This window comes from Anguilla anguilla, chromosome 18 (genome assembly GCF_013347855.1).
Source record: "Anguilla anguilla isolate fAngAng1 chromosome 18, fAngAng1.pri, whole genome shotgun sequence".
Lineage (NCBI taxonomy): Eukaryota > Metazoa > Chordata > Actinopteri > Anguilliformes > Anguillidae > Anguilla > Anguilla anguilla.
In genome coordinates this window covers 11,995,284-12,016,974 of record NC_049218.1, presented here as the reverse complement: position 1 = coordinate 12,016,974, position 21,691 = coordinate 11,995,284, and the positions used below count along the sequence as shown (strand labels likewise).

Here is a 21,691-nt window from a genome sequence, read left to right as displayed (position 1 = left end):
TTGTGAGGGGAGGGAAGAAACCAAATCCTGTAATCCTTTCATCTGATCAAAGTAAAAGTAATAGAAAAAGCTTTTAAATTATTTAATGTAAAAGTACAAATTCATGTACAATTTGTACTAATAAAAATTATACACGTATGTATAAATTCATAAAATAAATTAATTTAATTTATGGCTAATTTGGTTTGATACAACATTCCATATTTGCTGATGTCAAAAATCCCTCCTTTGGATTAAAAAAGACCCTCTCTCTCTCTCTCTCTCTCTCTCTCTCTCTCTCTCTCTCTCTCTCTCTCTCTCTCTCTCTCTCTCTCTCTCTCTCTCTCTCTCTCTCTCTCTCTCTCTCTCTCTCTCTCTCTCTCTCTCTCTCTCTCTCTCTCTCTCTCTCTCCCTCCCTCCCTCCTTCCCTCCCTCCCTCCCCCCCTTCCTGTCTCTCTCTCCCTCCCTCAGGTCCCCATTGGTTCACATAGAAAGGGCACGTGGAGCTCTGTTATTTGTGAACAGCTCCAGGAGTGTGGCTCCAAAGGGCAGAGGCATGGGGGGTTGGGGGTGTGGGGGGGGGGGGACACTGGGAGGCAGGAAGCTGAGCAGGACGGCTGAATGTCAATCTCTCAGCAGAGCAAACACAGCAACACTTCGGCGTGACATGACAAACACCAGCCCTGACCCCCCTGCCACATCAAGGAAATTATACAACCCTGCAATGATGTACAAGTCACCATTTAAACCCTAAGCCTTGTTTCCACATGCCGTGGTTTTCTACTGTCTTTGCTCCAATTGCATAGCATGGGTGGGTGGGGGCTTTAATTAAGTGGGGGAAACCATCGTAGGGGGAAATAGACACTAATGAACAATGCAAACAGCCCTGATAATAAACCTAGTGTACATGCTGAGCCAGCACCAACATGACATTAACAGTCATTGTATGAAAAAAATACAATCACATTAAGATTATCTGACTGCCTGTAGATGCACGCATACACATTACTGTCCAGCAAGAATATGCTCAATCTTGCAATAATAACAGTATCACAACTAAGTATCCTCAGAGATAGCAGTCCCCCCACAGTGAATTTTAATACAGCAGTGAGTGAGTGTGGCTGCGTGAGTGAGTGAGTGAGTGAGTGAGTGAGAGTGAGTAGGTGAGTGAGATCATAACAGATTAATCCCACGTAAACACCAGCACATGAAAACTGTATCAATCCACACAACCCAGTTTTGAGTGTTGTAGTGCCCCACACTCTCCATAGCGAGATCAGAGAAGATCCACAGTGGCAAACTTCTCTTCTGAGAGTCTCTGGAATGTGTTTTAAAGGCAGCACAAGGAGAGCTCAATACAATAAAGGCACAGAATTTGTATTTAGTATATGTCTCGATGAGATTCATTGACTCATTGACACTGGATCTGGGGAATCCCTGAGTGAGCCAACAGCCCCTGGTATCGGGCCTACCCCAGTCTTACTTCAACAGCTTGGACCATGTTGCTACCATGAGATCAGGACCAAGGTCAGGGCCAAATTCAAGAGGGGAAGTTGTTTCCTTTTCTTTCGTCTCTTTGTAAAAAATCAACCACCAGATTTGTGGCTAACGCGTCAAGCTCCCGTGGACAGAGAGACCTCTGTATCTCACAGGGGATAACAGGAGAAATGAAAGCACTTTTGCTGCACCTATGTAAATGCAGCCTGAACCTTCCTATGGAGAAACTATCTCCTCAGTTCTGTGACATTGGGTCTGTCTAACAGGCCAGGGAAATGGGGGGAACATGCAGTTTTCATGTAATCTATTCATTCAACTATAAATATGTGAATTTCAGTACAATACAACAACTTACATGTTCAATAAAATATACGGATATCATCTATAAATATTTAATGTGGATGTTTGTCATATTTACAGGATTTATTGAATTAGTATCTGTATCATTTTGTCATGATATAACCAGAACACTATAGAGCTGCATTGGCTATTTTTCATAAAGCTGTATTTTGTTCCTGTCAGGGCTTGCGCACATGTTTTAGAGCAGGGGTTCTGATTTAATTGTGTAATCAGATGCTTCATAATGAATTAAGAGCTGAGTAAAAACACAAACCAGCTGACATCTGTAGGACCAGAGCTGAGGACCTCCGCTTTAGAGTCCACTGAGGGGAACTCCAAAACTAGTTTGACCACCACTAATCGGAGATGAAATTAAAACTCCTGCGAAGCATCCACTGGGACAGGTCCCAATAATTCCAACTGGAAAAGAACCAAGACTCTGTACACTGCCACATAAGAGGTCTGTCTAGAGCCTGATTGGTTGCAAAATGTCTCATTGAGTAGAATGTGTATTAGTCAAACCTGCACAGCCTTTAACAGTGCCAACATTCTGTACAGCCATAGATGCTGTATACAATTACTGTGCCAGGCCTAATGTATCTCTGTGAGCTTGAAGTGTCTTTTTAAAAGATGACCTGAAGGAGGCAAGCTCAACACACAGCATCTGAAATGAGATTACATCACTAGATGTGACGAGTTTTCATCAAAACGAAGCCTACGTGCGAAAGTCTGCGCGGTGCGGTGTCCTATTTTCCCAGCCAAAAGCAGCGCTTGCGTTCTAAACATGGACTCAGATGCTCAGCTCGAAATGTGACTGTATCTCCACCTCCTCCACCACCTCCTCTTCCTCCAGTCTGCCTCATTCTCCAGGCTTCAGCTTCCAAAGTGTGTCTTGCTAAGTCAGACAGAACTAGGTTATGCAGTTCGGAGCCACTTCAAAGAAACCCCACAATGCCGTGAAAGGACAGTAACTACTAACTGGTGCAGATAAAGTTTTAAGTATGACACTGATGTCACAAAAGCTCCTTAATAAACAATTTTAATCATGATACAACTGAAAATAGTCCAACAGATACAGAGGAGGGTAAATTTGGTAAGCTACCTTTTCCGTTCTAATGTTTCAGTACTTTTGGGAGGGTTTGTAAGCCCAGACTTGTCAGCACTGCAAATTTTAATAAAGAACTGAAGGATGCAGATGTTGACTAGGTGAGATTTGGCTGATAAAAAGAAAAGGCTAAATGCTTGTATCCAGCCAAAGATACTGTCTATGCAGAGATTTTGGGATTAGTTTCTTAATAAAAGGAATAGGTTAATAAAAAGGAGTAATGGGAGTGAATGGCTACCTCATTCCTTACCTAAACCATGGGGATGGAGGCTGGCAATGATGCTACATGAAGAGAGAGAATATTATAGACCCTTATCTCATGGGATAATTCTGTCTTTACCAGTGAATGTGAAGACGACCTTTGTGAGATCCCCATATCTGACAGACCACATACCGCAGCTGCGTGGCACGAGGCGAAACTCCCCAGTCCATCAGCAACCTCTGTGAGATTTATTCCTCATAATTTCTAAACGCGATGTAAAATCCAATTAGCCGTGCAGCTTCGGCGCCGTGATGTTGTCAGGAGACTGTGATAAGGTCACCTTTTGGTCTGCGATTAACTCGCGGTTTGGGGAAGGGTAATGAGAAGGTCTCTGCGCCGTGCCACCCAGCCCTGGCAACCCCCCACAGGAGTCCTGCTTTGAAGAGCCACGGTGTTCAAAGCAAACACAACGCACTGTGCCAGTAGTGGTCAGCTGCTCATTTCACAACACGCATGTGACTCGATTCCAAATGATCAGGGTCACCTGTGAGTTCCACACAAAAGTTAAGATATAACTACATCACATTTACAAAAATAGGGCTGGGACGATAAAAAAATTTTATTTTCAATTTAAAATGGCCTACAGTAATTAAATCAATGATCGCTCAAAGTTCACCTCACAGAACATTTTTTTTATTTTTAAATGTGGTGAAAACGACCACCATGTAAAACTTATTTGAACAAACGGATATAGCTAACTTGTTACTGGCACAAGGACAGGCCGCAGGTTCATTGTTATTTGTTACATTTACAATCAAACATAAACTCAGACAACACCATGACATGACAAAAGCTTTCTGACTTCTCTAAAAACAAAAAATGCCAGCATCTTTGTTTTTGTTTAGAAACAGACTTGCGTCCAATTCTTTGGTTTCCTACAGGACTTGAATTTGTTTACAGTGTGTCCTGCCTTACTGATCACACTTTTCGGAAGGGACAGATTTGCTTCACAGCATAGCTATGTCCATGCCTCTGTTACAGGACTGCAAACTGATTCATAGCGTCTGGATAATTGATTAGCATTAGATCATTTATTTACGCAGGAAAAACAAGTTATCTTTCTTATTGATTCCACGGCATTATCGATAATTATCGATAAATTGGTAGGTGGTGCCAGCCCTATTAAACAAAAGTAATTATTCTTCATTCCTATTCTTCTTCTTCTTCTTCTTCTTCCTCTTATTATTATTATTATTATTATTATTATTATCTTTAAATATCTTCATCATTCATTATAAAGCCCTTTCCCCACTGGTACGGCCATTGTCCATGAAATGGAAAGTATTGTACTTGATTGAATATATTCAAGATTTCAAAATATGGTTCCATTTCCTAGATGCTAGCATGCCACCCCCACAAGCCATCAGAGCTCACAATAGCGCCCTGATAGAAAATAAAGCCATTGTGCACTGCATGTTATGTGTCAGGCCACAGGAAGTAACCCTGGATACTCAGCACATTGTGAGTGAAAGTGGATCTAACCTAATGAGGATGCATCATTCCAATCCTGAGTGCCCCCACCTACCCTTCTGTCTTAATGCACTTCCTGCAACGTCTGGCTACAATAAGCCTAACTACTTATCCCAGGGGACTTCGAAAGTCTACATCGCATCGCAAAAAAAAAAAGCTGCAAGTTCAAATGCAATCACTTCTCCTTGGCTGTTCAGTAACATTTACATGTACTCACTGCTTTGATGTATTTAGCTGTCAATATATCAAAGGTCTCGCCATTTCAGATTCTGCTACAGCCCCTTATGGCAGCATGGGAGAAGCCTTTGCTACAGAACTTCCAAGAAGATTCCCCATTTGGGTTTTATCCCCATTGACTGTATAATCTCATGGAATTTTCCCCTTTTTTCCCATCTCTCTGAAGTAAGTCTCTCGTTCATTTCAGAAAGTGCAGAGCATAAGCACCCCAAATGAAATACATGCAAGACATGCTCTGAAAATCGAACACAGGCACAGTTAACTAATGTGGCATGAAATGAATGGCTCTTCACCGAATGAATGAAAATAATAAACTAGGGAGACTGTTGGTATTTCATACACTGCTCCTCATCAGTGGCAACAACAAAAAATTACAGAACAAAAAGAATGTACATCAGGCAAATGCCTTTCCAAATGGGTGATTGCAGAGATAACAAAAAATAAAAAAGGGCAAACTAATTAAACTTTCATCTTCAAAGAGTGAATCATCTACAAGGAGGAAAAAAAACTTGCGTTAACATCCAAACAAGATTTCTCACTTTGAAATTGAATAAGAGATGAATTATTGATCTTTCAGCGTTGCAGAATTCCCAGAATCTGATACATTTAAGTGACTGCAGTCGAAGGAACTTGCATGCCAATCATCTCCCATCATCCCCCAAACAACTGTGAGAAGAGAGAAGCCAGTCCCTGAGGTTATATTCCGAAGCTGAGGTACATGAATCACACAACCACACAAACCCCTCCACAGGGGAAGGGCACAGGCTAACTTGTTAATTACTTACTGCAAGGCAAGCCCATCCCACACGTGCATATGTTTGTACTCGCTAGTTTAAATGTAATGCTCTACCAAAACACCACAAGAGAGATGTTTCTGCCCTCAAGTATGACCAGTAACATGCAAACCAGAGACACATGAACAACTTCTAAAATCCTGTGAAATGTAAAAGCAATGACTTATTCCATAGCAGGTATATACACAGACACCAGTGGTCAATGTCCCAACACATTTCTATCTTGGCTAACATTTCAGCAGTATGTGGACATGTTTGTAAAATGTGTGTGTGTGTGTGTGTGAGAGAGAGAGAGAGAGAGAGTTTATATATATATATATATATATATATACACACACACACACACACACACCCTAAAAGTATCTAGACACCCCTTGGTCTAGGGCTGAGGGTCTAGGGTTCATGGTTTTGGCTAGGCCCCTTTGTTCCAATGAAGGCAAATCTTAATGTTACAGCATACAATTACATTCTAGATGATTCTGTGCATCCCAAAGTTCAGGGAAGCCCTTTCTTGTTTCAGCATAACAATGTCCCTGGGCACACAGCAAGGTCCATATAGAAATGTTTTTTTTGTCGAGAGTGGTGTGGAAGACTGGCCTGCACAGAGCCCTGACCTCAACCTCCTCCAACACTTGTGGGATCAATTGGAAAGCCAACTGCAAGCTCGGCCTAATCACCCAATCAGTGCCCGACCTTACTGATGCTCTTCTGGCTGAATGGAAGCAAATCCCTGCAGCAATGCTCCAACATCTAGTTTAAAGCCTTCCCAGAAGAGTGGAGGTTGTTATAGCAGCAAAGGATGGACCAACTCCATATTAATGCCCATAATTTTAGATGAGATGTTGGATGTCAGGTGCCCACATACTTTTGGCCAAATAGTGTATATAGTGTGTGTGTTAATACAAAAATACGGAGACAAAGAAGACTAGTCTGCCAATGTAAAGCAAGGGTGTAACTTTAGTTTGAATATTAGGGAGGTTGAAATCCCCCAAATGGGCATTGAGATGAGAATTTCTGGTGAACTGTAAGGGGGAAAAACACTTCACACTGCTGATCAGTAGTGTATCACAATCACAACATGAAATCCCCATCTTTATTATATGAAATTATTTGTATTACCATAATGCTATATTATTGTAGTGTTATTTTGCCTGTTTTTTGCCCTATATCCAATTACTCCCTTGAAGTAAAGAACTAAATAGCAAAGTTGTAGGCATTAGCCAATAAGACCATAGTGCAGATTCCTCTTGGCTTTGTGTAAGCAGCTGCATCCTCAGACCTAAGAAAGGTATATCGGTGGAAATTATATAAAGGTAAACCAATGGAAAGAGAACTTCATAGGTCAACAAATCCCTCGTGAGAAGGGTAGAGAGACCTAGGAGAACGCGAAACACCTGCATGTGTTGCTAATGAGGCCTTGCAGGAGCTAAGAGTCGTAATTAACCTTACAAACAACGATGACGACATATATTTGGTTGAAAATACTACCATACATTAGCTTTGGTGTTATAGTTGTACTCTGTAGGCTATTTAATGGAGTTCTGTATAGGTTGTAACTGGAAAAAAAGACATGCGTTTGTTTTGGTTTAATTTTCTTTAGATTATGAATTGCGATCTCTATAGGCAACAATGATATATATTTTTAAAAATAAAAAGAAGTTAACAAAATATAGGCTATAGGCTGTACAGCAGTCGAATCCATATATCTTACCTTCACTGCAGTCCTTTCCCTGATACCCAGTCTGTGAGCAGTCGCAGGTCGGTTCGTCGTTGATAACGCTGCAGACTCCTCCATTTAAACACATATTGTCTGAGCCACAGACATCATCTTTGACTCCTTCGCTGTCAATAAGCGCAGGTTCCGAATTGTTTACTTTCAGGTCGGTTATCCATCCTGTAAAGGGAACTTGGTCCTTCACAGCCGCCGATGTAAGCCTCAGTGTTGCAGACAGTAGTTCCGGCGGTACCCCCCCTAAAAATAAATGGCTGAATACTGTCATGTCCCGTCTTTTTGACTTCACCTCCACCCATTTTATCTCTTTGTCCACAATTAATGTGGTGGTTTTGAAGTTCCTCCTTATTGTGACCGCGTGCCACTGGCTGTCGTTGACTGCTGTGTCCGACAGCACTGTGGCGGGATCGGCGCAGAATATTGAGAACCGGAGGCTAAGTCTGCCATTGTGTATTAGCAACTCAAGGAAGTCGCAGAAGCCCTCATCATCGAAGTACACTAGGAGTCCGTGGGAGCTCTTCGTTTTCATGTTGAAGCTCATTTCGCTCTCACAACACGCATTCCACATAGGAAACCTCGCCCATTGTCCCTCTGCACCCGTGAACTCCAAGCTGGCACCAAGGTCCAACATACAGCACACGAACAGGCCTACCCAGATTAAATGGGCACCGTGCCTCATTGCAAGCACCATGTTGTAAAAAAAAGTTGGTTTTTGTAATTGGCCTCTGAGAAAAAAAAAATTAAGTCCAAGACTTATAGGCCTAAACTAATTCAACATATAACTGTATTCCCTGTAGTATACTGGCTGGCTACTAAAAATGATTAATTTGCACTGAGGCATTATAAACCTTCTGAATAAAAACCTTTCTTGGCATACCTGCAGACTGCAGTCTACGAGCAGGCCAGACTCCGAGGGCAGAATATATCGCCGCTCGAGATCATTTCCCACGCTATAACTGCCGAACGAAGTCACGCATCAACCAAATACTGTTTTGAAATCGAGTGGCTTCTGCCTCTTCTTTCGCACCTTTCTCCCCTTTTTTATAATCCAAGTTACTTAAAAACAACGTATGTTGACGAAGATATCCATCAGTTCCTTTATTCTATTCTGGAACATTGTGCAGTTCCCTTTCTGATCCAATTAAAGTGCAAACGCTTGAGATGGGTGATGGATAGCCAGATCCTTTCATCAGATTCACGCTATCGTGCTGAAACAGACGACGGGAGTCATTGCTTTCGGCTTCTCGCGCTGTCTCCTCCCCGGCGGTGCTGAAAAACACAAAACTGTCAAACAGCTCTGCAGCGATTGACAAGCGCAGCCCGACAGGCCCTCTGTGTCTCAAGGCCGCCGTCCGATCCCAGCGCTTACAACCGTTTCAACATAATGACCAGCAATCTGCAAAGAATGGAAAACAATGGTAGGCTAATGTTGTCATCCGTGTAGGAGTAATGTAAAACGCAATGCAATGAAATAAATAATGTATTTTCTACAAACACATGAAATAGAAGCATATTAAATATAGTCTAGAACTTACATTTAGGATGACACTAAATTCACAACACGTGAACATATATCTTGAATACCAATCTTTAAAACGTGTTTCGATTGAAGAAACCATTTTTGAATGTATATAAATGTATTTCTGCTATTGGTTGGGGAAAGGGGGGGGGTGGGGGGGGGGGGGGTGGGGTGGTGCTGGCCCACATAGACAAACGTAGCCTATGCACAATTTGCGCGAAAATTCTTTAATCGTTGCCTCTTGAATCTGGTTTCATAACACAGTAATATTATAATATCGCTTTCACTATTAATGACATTGCAGATACAATCTCACGATGGCGTGCGCGGTAGACGTTTACAGCCACTGTGGCGTTAAAGCTTGAAACAATTGCAAATATGAATGTGGATGGACGGACGCATGCTTACGCCGAATGAAAAGTAAATTCAGTTTCAAATAAAAACAGAGCGACTTTTATTTTTGACATCAATTTTGCTTTTACCTCCACTTAGGTTCAACGCATTTAAATGCATTTATATATATGATTGTGCATTGCTGTAAATTAATAAGTTCCAGCCTAATTGCTGAATATAGGCTAATATATGAATCGTGTCCCGACAGAGACCAATCTACCCTATGATTGCAAATGTATGACCGAATGTAAACAGTTAGCATTTAAGTAACATGCGTGCCGTTCATCCTTTACAGAAGAGTATTTTCCGAGGATAAATAGCAATCCCCCACTTCTTCAGGATGCTGAAACCTATTATTCTCCAACCTCCAACCCTATGCTAGAGGCTGTCACCACAGGTGTCAATCCCTCTTTGCAAACAGTCATTCATTATTGTGTGTGTGCGTGTGCGTGGATTTTTTTTTTTTTTTTTTTACTCAGAGTTTTCAGTCCTACCTATGGGGGTGTGTAAATCATGTTGTTGGCGGTGGCTGGTCGTTAAAAAATGTTTAAAATGTGTGGTGGGATATAGATGAGCAGAAACGTTGTTAATATACAAATTGAGAATGGTAAAGGGTAAAGGAAATCTATGTTTATAGCGGACATGTGTGCTACATTTCCGTGATTTAGCCTCCTTTGAGGAGATTAAATCTGTTTTAACAGGATGTGATCCAAATTGTTGCATCTGATAGCGTTTGACTGTGCAACATGAGAATATGCTAAATCTGCCAATTAATGTCAATGTATTTATTATTGCAATTAATTCGTTCGTTGGTAGGCTGTGTCTCCGTGAAATGCTTAGTAGCCTATTATACGAGCTACAAATGCAATCCACGGTTAAAAGTGACACAAGTGTTGTTTGATTCAATGTTTTGTTTTCTTTGAAAATTGGTAATAGCCTACATCTTGCCCGCTGATGTCATAATTGAAATGACAACAAGAGAATTTAAATCTACCCGAAAAGCTTTTTTCAGAAAGAAAAGGAGAGAGAGAGAGAGAGAGAGAGAGAGAGAGAGAGATTGGTGAAGCTAATGGAAGGAGCCTTGAAGTCATATCAAGGAATGCGTGATTCTAACTCAGTTTATAACTTAAATGGATATAAATACAAATATTGATTGAAAAACTACGCGTTATAGCCTGTCTACTGGCTCATCTTCAACATATGTTCCACATCAAAAGCACAATCTGCGCGTATATAGCTAACTATTTAAATTGTGTGTGTGTGTGTGTGTGTGTGTGTGTGTGTGTGTGTGTGTGTGTATATATGTATATGTATGTATATATATAGTTTCTTTTGCTAACATATATAGACAAACAAAATAATACAGCCATGCGGGGACTGAAGTAAAGAAGTAAATATCAGCATGAAAAAAAGCATTTGCTTTATCCCAAATAATTCAATTTAACGCAATTATATTCGTAAAAGCAACGATTTAATCTAGCAACTCTGAAACTATATACGAAACGAGGTCTGTTTTACCTGCTAGCGAACACGGGTGCAACACAATCCTCTTCAGTCCAAACCCTCCCTTAACAAGCGACACTGGTCTTAATGTTTCTAAAATAACGTGACACTGTTGTATTGAATTGTTTAAAAAAGCTAATACACTAAGACTAAACTTTTATTTCTTCTACGAAATCATTTCCTGACCTCTGTCCCATCTACCTCACTAATGATGCTCTGCGAAGCTCTCCGATTTTTTTGTACTGGAATCACTGCATCACTGATAGAGGAGAAAAAAGCGAGATCTTCAGCCTTCCCAAACCCCCAAAACCTCAATGGTGATGAAAAAAATCAACGTTTAAGATCCTTTACCTGAAATAATCTCCCCTCTGTCCTCTGAAAAAGTAGATGTATTGGGCAAACAGGGAAGCAGTGGGGAAAATCCAGTATTATTCGAGAGAGAAAAAGGTGCAATCTGTTTCCCCGCTGAGCTTCACCAGCGACTGTCAGGAGCCAGCGACAGCGGATCACGTGTGTCCCTGCGCTGTCTGTGAGAGAGGGGAGGTGCCGAATGCTGCAGCACCGCTGCTAAATGCATATTCATACACGTTCGCACGCCGTCATCAGTACCCACACTTAACATCAAACTCGGTTAAAACATTGTCTTAATAAAGTAATAAGTATCTTAACTTGGGGAAAAGAGCTGAAAGAAAAATACAATGTATATGCTGGATGTTAAAAACGTAGGCTAGTAACGAGGCGGCAGCTTGTCAGTACAAGGAACGAGTAGTGTTCGTCCAGTAGGTTGCTGGCCGTCAAAGCACGTACGGGATTTTTTCCACGGAATTGTTCTTCTCATGCACAGAGGTATAATTTGGAGAACTGTTATGTTGACATTGTTTTTAATCGTAGTGTAATCTAGCTGTTGCCTACGTATTAAAGGTGTGGCAAAGGAACGCTAGTTTTAATATTATTACGGGTATACTATCAGAAATGCCAGGGGTAGCATGTGTTTCAAAAAATGTTGACAGATCTGCCACGTATATCCATTCGGTGGGAACAGATCCATATTACAATACAGGGTTCTGAGCGACGAGGTGTTTTGTTCAGTGTGGATATTTTGAAATATGTAGAAAAATATTTAATGCACTCTCTATTTGTTATTTTTTTGTATACACAAACCTGCGAGCGTAAAGGCAATGATCGTGGAACGGCTATTGGCCATTTAGATGCGATGGAGAGCCATGACCAGAAACAGATTTTGGAGCTTAAGAGTGGACAGGCCAAATTGTGCGGTCTCTAGAGAGGAATAACACAGATTAATGGTGACGTGATGCGATCATATTACAGTCACGTTGTGATTTCCATTTCAGATCGAAAGAGAGAAAACTTAATCTGCCGAACGATCCTAGCAGCAATTGTTACTTTCAACGCAAACTTCTGTCAACATTCCTAGATTTCGGCTAAGGCCCGCGTGAGAACTGTAGGATTGAAAACTGATTCTCTCGGTCTTTAGTTTCCTTGTCTGTCATTCACAAGTTTTCTTAGGCGCGAGATCACTACACAAAATACTCAGATCTGAACGTAACAAAGACCGAACTAATGGCGATATGACTAATTCGCGTGTACACGTTTGAGGAAGGTATCGCACTCTGACTTTTCACGTGTAGACAGCCCAGATGTGTGCCAGCAGCACCCCTGTTCTTGGGCTGTGCTTTTGGTAGGTGGGACCAAAACACACCCTTACTCCTCAGTTGCTATGCACAAGCAGTTATGCGTTCGTTAGTTCATACGGAGTCACGTAACACTTTCCCAAAGGATTCATAATTGCCCTCAGAATGTGCACCAGCAGTCGTGTGCGGCACATCTGTCAAATTGGTTTGGGAGGGGGAGGAGAAAACGCTGCATTTCCCCCAGGACTCTGGCAGAGTTTCCTGCTATTTCGCCAGTCCTGGGAAGGCTTCAGAACCACGGACAGCGGCAGCCTAGGCTACAGACAAGCACAGCGGCGGTAACGGTACCGGCTGTTGATTCCTTGATTTAATCAGGCCTGTTTAGACCAATTTTTTTTTCAGAAAAGGTTTTGACTGGAGTTTTTAAATGATTTGTAATTTCCAAAGATTTTAGTGTTTCGTTCATACGGTATTTCTCTGTTTTCTTTTTAAATTCAGTAATTGGGTCTTGCAGACAGGAGAGGATGTAAATGACACCAATAGTGTAAGTACGTCGCCTCTTGCCATCACAGCCGGCAGTTTAGTTAGGCAAGTTAGGTCAATGCGATTACAGAGCACCATATATTAGAGCTAAAACTGCTTAAAAGTCTTTAACGAAACAAACAATTTAATATAAGTAAAAAGGTGAATTTTAAAAATGTTTCAGAAGCTTTCTTGACCAGCTATTTTGTTCAATGCAAAACAATATGTGAATACATTTTAAAGATCAATTAGCTCGATGCTACTGATTGATCAAGGTGGAGAGGTCATTTAAGGTATTGCCAAGAAATCCACAATGGTAGAAAATCTATTACAGGGGATTTTATGGGTGTAAATTCCATAATGTTCCTGGTGATATGGGTAATGTGTGAAATACGCCATTGGTGCTTTAAACATATTCACTGAGAAGTAAATACATTAAAAGAAATAACAAAAATTCCACACCATGTTTCTGAAGGATATGAAATTATTACTGAAATTATTACTGTAGGTATACTTTTTGTTTCTCACAAAGCAGCTTTCTTGAAAACTAAAATAAGTTTTCAAGTGCTTCCAAAAAATAAAAATAATACACCACTCACCCAGCATACCATAGTTTGTTGTTGGTAGTGTTAGTGTGGAATGAAAATAGCTTGGAGGGGTTTCATCCTCCCAGTATTGCCATCATTCATCCACAAGGAAATGTTTGTTCCTACACTCTGAAGCATGTGTGAAGGTAAAACTTTTTTACAGATTCTTTTTTTTTTGTCTTGAAAAATCAAATACTATGTGTAAATACTTTGCTGCGAGCAGTTTAGGACTGAATTGAGTGCAAAACTACTGTTAGATGAGGCCCAAGGAAATCCAAAAATAGCGAGCCTGGGTTTCTCCTGCTTGAACAGAATGTTCTTTTGAAGAAATTACCCTCTTTCTTTAATATGATTGGTCGACACACAGGCCCAGTCTGGGTGATTTGTCACAGAAGTTAAAACATTCTCAACTTGAGAGCAATGGGGTTTGCACTGCAGCCAGAGGTCCACACTGAATCATAGCTGTGCAGCCCTCTCTCAATTTAAATGCAATGGCTTTGGTTATTTTGCCATTGTCACATTGTTTTTGGGGCAAATCCAGGGTTTTGAATTACAATTTTGGGCCGCGTTCCAAAGTCACCCTTTAAGGCCTCAATTCCTCATGGTTCAAGGGAATGGGGAATGAAGCAATTGTAGAAAGTGGCTCTTGATCAGATACCCTTAAATAGTTGTTAACTGGAGGCTACTGCTACCCACAGTTTTACCAGTGCATGCACAACTGTAGTATATATCACAAGGTTCATATTCAACAAAATGCTCAGCATAAAATGAACTCTGATTTGTGTATGTTGTACGCTAAGAGTACCTTATATCAAGCGTAAGCTTATCTTAATTCTGTTAGACTTGAGCACCAAGTTTTACTGTGCAGCTATTAATATGCACAGAAAATCTGTGTTCGTTTTGACACATTCTGCATCACTGTTCTTAAATATCTAACCATTAAATCACTTGATATGTATGTCTAGACTGACAAGGCTTTATAATTCTAGCATACATCCATTTGGTTAGTATTTACCTGTCTCACCATCATCGAAGACCCTGGTCTTATGTTTGACCCTGACTCCCGCTGTTGTCTTAAAAGGCTTGCTATCCACCAGCCCACATCGTCCCCACATTATGCACAGTAAATGATTACACATACCGCTCTTATTTTTGTAAATTTTGTAATTCTGGATAATCTGTGCTTTTTGTTTCTGCTGATTTAATGTATTATCCAATATTAGCCTGGGCCTGATAATATGGTCTGCAGTGTGTGGAAAATAAGTCTCCATCATCATCATCAAAAATTTTCCAACAGTTTACCACAGATTTTTCCTGGAGGCACCCCAAGCCCCCCTTATTGTAATCAAGCATTCCATCTTTAAACCAATGTTCAGTGGCTGTAGAATCTTACTCACTTTACCAGAAGGACTGTTGAGTTGAAAATGTTGCTGGGAAGACTGATACAATGACTCAGAAACACAGTTGTGAATAGGCGTGGTTTTCACTGTGCTCAGCAAACTGTTCATTGATTTGACAATGTGCAATGTGGAAGGTGAAAGAATATCACAGACTGAATCCTTTAAAAATTCTGCAATGATGAACGGTTGGTAATAAAGGAGGTGGTGTTTGTCTGCTATCCTATTTAATACCCCACTCTTCATAAACAGAGGATCAGAAAACCTTTAAACACTCTGTTAATGCCAGCATTGCTACTTTCTATTATGAATGTATGTTTGATTTAAGTGATAAAAAGCAATGCAAAACAATGTGTGTTGCTGGATGGCTGCCTAGTTAGCCAAATGGAATGAGCTGAAGCCATCTCTCCACCCAGTCATCCTCACTATTTAGTTAGATACACAGTTAATTCCTACTTGAACTGATTAGTACTTCTATTTTCCTTGGGATTAAAACAAATATTTTAGATAGTTGTCCAAGGATTTTGTTAATGGTTTCTCGCTTAAACACAGATTTCCATTGACCTGTGACTTTATATACATGAACACAATCAGTTACCTCATTTAATAATTTAACTGGTTATAGCATACACACATCTTGGATCACATTGATTTTACGGCTTATCATAAAACCTCGGATTTGATTTGTGTCTTTAGCTATGCGGATGTATACCATAATTCTAACACTTAATCACAGTGTACAGAGATTTGATTAAGGTCTTTTTCATGGCTTGAGAAAACATCCAGAAAACAAGGATATTCTCACCTACACACCAGGTTCTGACAGATCAACCAGAAACCAGTTTTACCTGCCAAATAAGGAGTTGGATTCCTGCCCAAATTTCACATTCCTAATTAATATTTATGAATGCACTAATAATTAATATATTCATATTTACAACATCCTAACATGTTGCATTTTGGCCTGCCAATAATTCTATTTTTATCCTATTTACCCTTTTAGTTATTATGGATTTCACAATTCACTTCCACTCTTCCACTTCCACAAGGCCTGTATCACATATCGTACGAGAGCTGGAAGAACAATCTCCACTTGAGATTATCACACATTAAAATGAGGACAATGAGGGTGCCAATGATGATGATGACGACAATGGTGATGATGACAATGATGATGATGATGATGATGATGGCGACAATGGAAATGATGATGACAATGATGACGATTATTATTATTTTTGTTGTTGTTGTTGTAGTTGTTGTTGTTATTATTATTATTATTATTATTATTATTATTATTATTATTATGTATCTGTGTAAACTGCTGGGAGATGCAGTCCCACTCTGAGTGCTTGTGGATGGTGAGGAGGATGAGAAAGCGCAGACACAATGCAGGCCTCATATCAGTATCAGTGCACTTTCATGCATGGCTGAGGAAATAGAAGAGCATGGATCTGATGCATAGTGCTGTGCAGACAGAAATAATGAAATAAACATCTTACTGTGTCATGTTCTACAGCAGCCGTCCATCATCTATCTGTTGCTCATACACAACAATATTATTAGTGTTATATCAAAAAGAGCTTACATCAGTCCAATAGAGACCAAATGTACTCCATCAGAGTTGATGCTGCACTGAACATTTTGCTTTGTCCTTAGCAGATTTCCCTGCCTGACATGACACTGAATCTTTGACTGCCAGATTCAAAGAAAAGAAAAAATAAAACAAAATAAAAAAATTACTGACTCAAGCCTTTATTCAATAGATGAAGTATATCTTTTTACCCCCTCCAAGTGTAGTTCAAACTACACAGTTTGAACTACACTTAAACTGTTAGCCTCCTCCTCCTCCTTATGATCATCATCATCTCAGCTGAACCAGTATAAAAATGCTATGTCAATAAAAATGGACAGTAGGTGCCACTAAGACCAGCTTTGGTCTCTTTCTGACTGTTTGCTGGTACAGCTACCGTGCTGCTTGGTGTTGATTATCGCATGCATACATCAGGTTGCATACAATAAGGTAACCTTTAGAATCTGACCTGCCTTCTTAGCACAGAAAATGTACATATCAAAAGTGAGTCTAATCCTTCAAAATAAATATATCATCTTTTAGGCCATTCAAGAAGGGACATGAGAAAACACAAATGAAAACAAAACATTTGAAATATTTCAGAAGTTATGTACCATTATTTAGGTGTTTTACACTTTCAATTTGCTTTAAAAGTTGCTTCTATTTCCCACAGAAAAATTCAAATGCGTTGGAACATTAAAAGCAGAGGAAAGTGATTGGCATGATAAAAGTGCACATTTCAGAGGTTAATGCAGTTCTAAGAAACAGTAGGAATTCTGGGACAACACCCAGAAAGTACTTCTGAATTGTGCATTAGGAGTAAAAAAAAAAGATCAAGAAACCGGATATTTATTTATATACCCCATCAATTTTAGAATGCATTAAAAAGCAAGTGGCAGCTTTCACAGCTCTGTGTTGTTCTCCTGAGATGTTGAAAACGTTTGTCAGATCATTGGGGGAGGCAAAGATGAAGGTGGTAGAAGAGGCGAGGTTGAGACTGTGGATTCTGAGCAGAGACATCACAACCTTCCCCAAAGCCAGATATCGCACCACGACTCCTATTGCAAACAGCGGAAGCCCAATTAATAATATATTGAAATGAGTTTGTTTTACGGGACTTTAATTTAGATTTTGTTGTGCTTTGCTGTTTGTAGGAGCATGCTGCTGGGCTGTTTGCTCCTAGCCAGACACCCGAAAACACCACATGAAACAACGCTGCCTCTCGAGCCCCGAGCTCTGCAGAATTATTCATTTATTGATGTTTTTCAGCAGGATTCTATCTCAATAAATGACAGAAAAATGCACATGGCTGGTCCCATTTTCTTTAGGCAATGCGACATACATGTTTAGAATCTGTAAAAAAAAAACAAAAAAAAACATTGCCATTGTGGGTACTGTTTCTGAGTTGCTGGAGAATCAACGTACTGCAACACCTAATCTACTACACCATGTTGTTTATATATTGTTAATATCCATAGAGGCTGACAGGATGAAGGATGTGGTAATCAGATGGGACTGAAGTCCCTCTCTGACCATAGCACTGGCTCATTCTTTTTTCTGTGAAAAGAACTTGGTGTCTTTGCTGTACCTTATTTCCATCAGCCATTCAAGAAATGTCACAGAACTTCTGTGATTTCTTTCTCTCTCTCTTGTTTACACTTGTTTGTGTGTGTGTGTGTGTGTGTGAGGACTGGGCAGTCCCCCCAACAGTGCAGCAGGCAGGGCCAGGGGTGTGGGGGTATGGAAGGTGGGGAAGACGGAAGGCTGTAGGCTGTACTGTCAGAACAGTAATGGGGGGAAATGACAGGATGGGCCTCTTCATCAGCTTGTCCTCCCCACAGACAGAAAACATTGAGAGAAGGAGCGGGTTGGAGACAGCTTGTATGGGACAGATGAGCCTGCTGCGTGGAGAGGTGGTGTAAGCCCCTCCTCCTTCGTCTGTCACAGAGGACGGTGCTACTGGCTGAAGGGGGTGGAAGGTTAGGTGGGGGGCAGTTGCTAGGGTATGATAGAATATAATAATATTCTAATACTTATGGTAGGAATAAGAAAATGTTTGGTATTGGCCAAAATAACTCCTTTACAGCCAGCTTGGAATCTTGCTCCTGTGTTTTCTTCTCAATAATATCAGGACTGAATCCTGAAATGTGTGCCAGTAGTCTTATTATATTACAGCAGAGATGAGCGTGAGAAGAGAGTGTGGAGTTTCATTCAGGGAAAAATAAATATATAATGAAATTTGTGGCGTAGAATAGAATTTGAATTGCCATGTATGCTTCTCTAACCATTAATGATTGTGCTGATTGTATTGATTTGTGCATAATGACTCCTCTGAAGACATATAGAAAATGCATTAGCATGTAGTGGAATCCCATTAAAACGAGTATCCAAATCCTACCCAAACAGTCTGGAACAAATTGCTTTGCCGGTTATTGATGTGAGATTCTGAGGTTTATACACTGGCACCGTGAATATCATTCTAATATTTTGTATTATGTGCAAACATCTGTACGTAAGACTGGCCTGCTGATGTTGGCAGCATTTAAGAATAATCTTATTAAGAGGATGGCGTGTGGCAGGTCCTGGAGGAGTCCTATGGATGATGGAGTGAGGAGTCCTATGGTCTTGAATTGAATCTTGCTTGTGCCCGTGCCAGCTATGGCCAGCCTCTGTGCAGGGCAGCACAGACTTAGCTATAGCATTGCCAGGGGAAGGTTTCAGTCAGCGGTTGTCCCTGTCTCAGCCTGCAAGAATTATTCCTCTGGTTGACTGCGTGCTTGCTTACACCAGCTCAGCTTAGAGAACACTTCTCTGACTGTGCAGATCAGCCAGTCGGGTGGAGGACTGAATGTGCCTGTCCAGAGACAGCATGCCGTTGCCTACACTCCCAAAATATGACTGGGGATGTAGCGGTGATGAGACCGGCCTAAAATATGAGCTGGCATGACAACTTTGGAGACATTAAAAAAATACATATGGACAAAATAAGCACCAAAATAGGTAAAAGACATTAACATTAAGAAAAAAGAAGAATGAATTGCCTGTTATCATTGATTATTGGGGACAAAACGTTAACGGGCTCTGTACACATATCCATTACTTACACTTCCTGGAATTGTCTTCCAGCTGAGTGTTCCTCTCTCAGAAACCTTTTCCTCATCTTATGACCCGCACACCAACACCCTCTCACCCCCCCCCACGCACCATCCGCTGCACCGAGGTCCAGTCGGGAGTCCCTGGTCTTTCAGGTACTGTTGTCTCAAGGCTGTCTTGGGGAACACCCCCACCCTCGAGGGGGTCCCTGCATCAAGGCTGACCGATTACACCCACAGCGTACTCCTACTCTCCTTCAGACCTTTTGCTGTTAGTCCCAGCTGACCGTCAGAATGGAAGAAACGGCTCTTAAAAGGCTGGGTCACTGGGTCACTGGGAATGGTTGCAGGGAATACAACAAGCACACTCTCAGAAACATTAAAGATTGATTTTGTTCACTTCCCCCTCCCCACACTATTCATGAGGCCTTGGATACGAGGGGCCTTGGAGACTCTCATTGCACGCTTATATTGAGCGGGAAAGAAACAAATATGCACACGAAATACTGATATGTGTGTGCGTGCGGTTCTGCATACACGTGTGCATGTGTGCACAGGTGTGAGCATGTCTGTGACCGCATTTGTGTGTCATTGTATCCGTGCATGCCTTCGCATGTATACGTGTGCATGTTTATGAGTGTGTGTTCTAAGTGTATCTGTCTGTGCCCACCTTTGTGTGTAAGTGCAACCGTCTGAGTGTGTGTCCCACATTTTTATGCCTGGTTCTCATGATGAATTATTTTTTCAGTCAAGAAGTCGCCTTGGATTTTAAAAGACCTTGGGCCTGGGGGAGGCTGGGAATTGGACATTAATCCTCATTAAGCCACACAGGACCTCGGTCCAGGAACACTTATATCATCACCAGTTCCACCCAGCTCGGCCATGGCAGGGACAGCCGTACAGCCCCACAAGCCACTGTAGACCCAGATTCACAGCATCGGGAGGAAAGGTACTTTTCCCAGAGGACGCTACCCTCTGTTGAAACCCTCCGGAATTACAAGAGGAAGCAGAGGTCATTGCTTCGTTTTGTAAGATGTTTAAGACATAGATTTCGAGGTTGAATCTAAATTCAGGACACATAATAAAGTGAAACAATCAATGTCCAAACTAAGATAATAAGGTATATTTAAAAAAGGTCTAGCAGCAAGAGTGGGTTCAGGGCCAATAAGTGAAGCTTGAGACCCTTGAGTGAGGCTCTGAAAATAGGGCAAGCATAAGGGTAAAAAGCCTATGATAACAGGCACGCCAAGGATATGGACAGTTTCTAAATCAACAACTTACAAGCAGGGGAAGTGGAAAAAGGCAGTCAGAGGGTGATTGCTCAAAGCTAATTTATCCGCCATTACAAAAAAGCTCAGAGATGAGCAACTCTCAGGAACAGTATAAGGCCACCAATGAATTTCTGAGGCCACACCCAGAAAGCACTCTTGACTGGTGCAAATATTTGTGCATTTTTTTCTGTCCCTTTTAGATGATGCCTGGCAGAAGATATCCAGCCATCGCCCGACTGTGGGAGGGCTGAAAAAGCAAGCATGCTCCTCTGCATTTTGACATATGAAAACCTCACAGACACACCGGGAGGAGAACAAAGCTTTGAGCATGATCGGTGAGACAGAGCTCTCTGGGAGCAGAAATAGAAAGAGCTCCAGAGAAATTCAGCGGCCCCAGTGCGGCTGGCAGCTGTGGAATCACTGCAGATCTGTAGGCCGTGGTGTGAAGTCGTGATTAACGCTCGCTGATTTTCTTCAGCGTTTCTGATTTTTTGAAATCTCCTTCCCGTTGCGTGTGTGCCTTCTCAGCCGAACACAGAGAGACGTTTAAAAGGGATCCTTTTAAACCCAAGCCATGTGTAGGCTGTGCCCAGCTCAAACAATTTCATATCCCAACTGTTTTAAGCCTATGGATCACATCGCCAAAGACTTATTTGTCATTGCACACTTTTAAGCTGTAGATTCCATTCAAAATTGCAAAAGTGTTTCAAGGAACATGCTAATAAACCAACGAGGAGAAAGAAGAAACACCCTCAGTTGCATACCTT

At 41.2% G+C, this 21,691-nt stretch overlaps 1 protein-coding gene and 1 long non-coding RNA gene across 41 annotated transcripts in view; one reads left to right on the top strand and one right to left on the bottom strand.

Annotated features, from left to right (window-relative positions):
* The window catches only part of LOC118217872 (neurexin-1a-like), a 310,125-nt gene extending 298,753 nt beyond the window's left edge, over positions 1-11,372 (bottom strand). For 21 of the 40 annotated variants that reach the window (XM_035399995.1, XM_035400009.1, XM_035400013.1 and 18 more), the window contains exons 1-2: positions 10,846-11,371; positions 7,395-8,811 (exon numbers count right to left, since the gene is read on the bottom strand). In XM_035399995.1, the coding sequence (XP_035255886.1) occupies positions 7,395-8,106 (712 nt within the window). In that variant the 5' untranslated portion in view covers positions 8,107-8,811; positions 10,846-11,371. Of the gene's footprint in view, positions 1-7,394; positions 8,812-10,845 lie in introns of all 40 variants that reach the window. The other 19 variants (XM_035400005.1, XM_035400019.1, XM_035400012.1 and 16 more) reach the window with 5 other exon arrangements.
* Positions 11,373-11,379: 7 nt separating this feature from the next.
* LOC118217875 lies at positions 11,380-17,827 on the top strand. The gene is made up of 3 exons (XR_004763328.1): positions 11,380-12,826; positions 12,981-13,026; positions 17,716-17,827. It is a non-coding gene; the product is annotated as an uncharacterized LOC118217875 (long non-coding RNA).
* Positions 17,828-21,691: the final 3,864 nt, after the last annotated feature.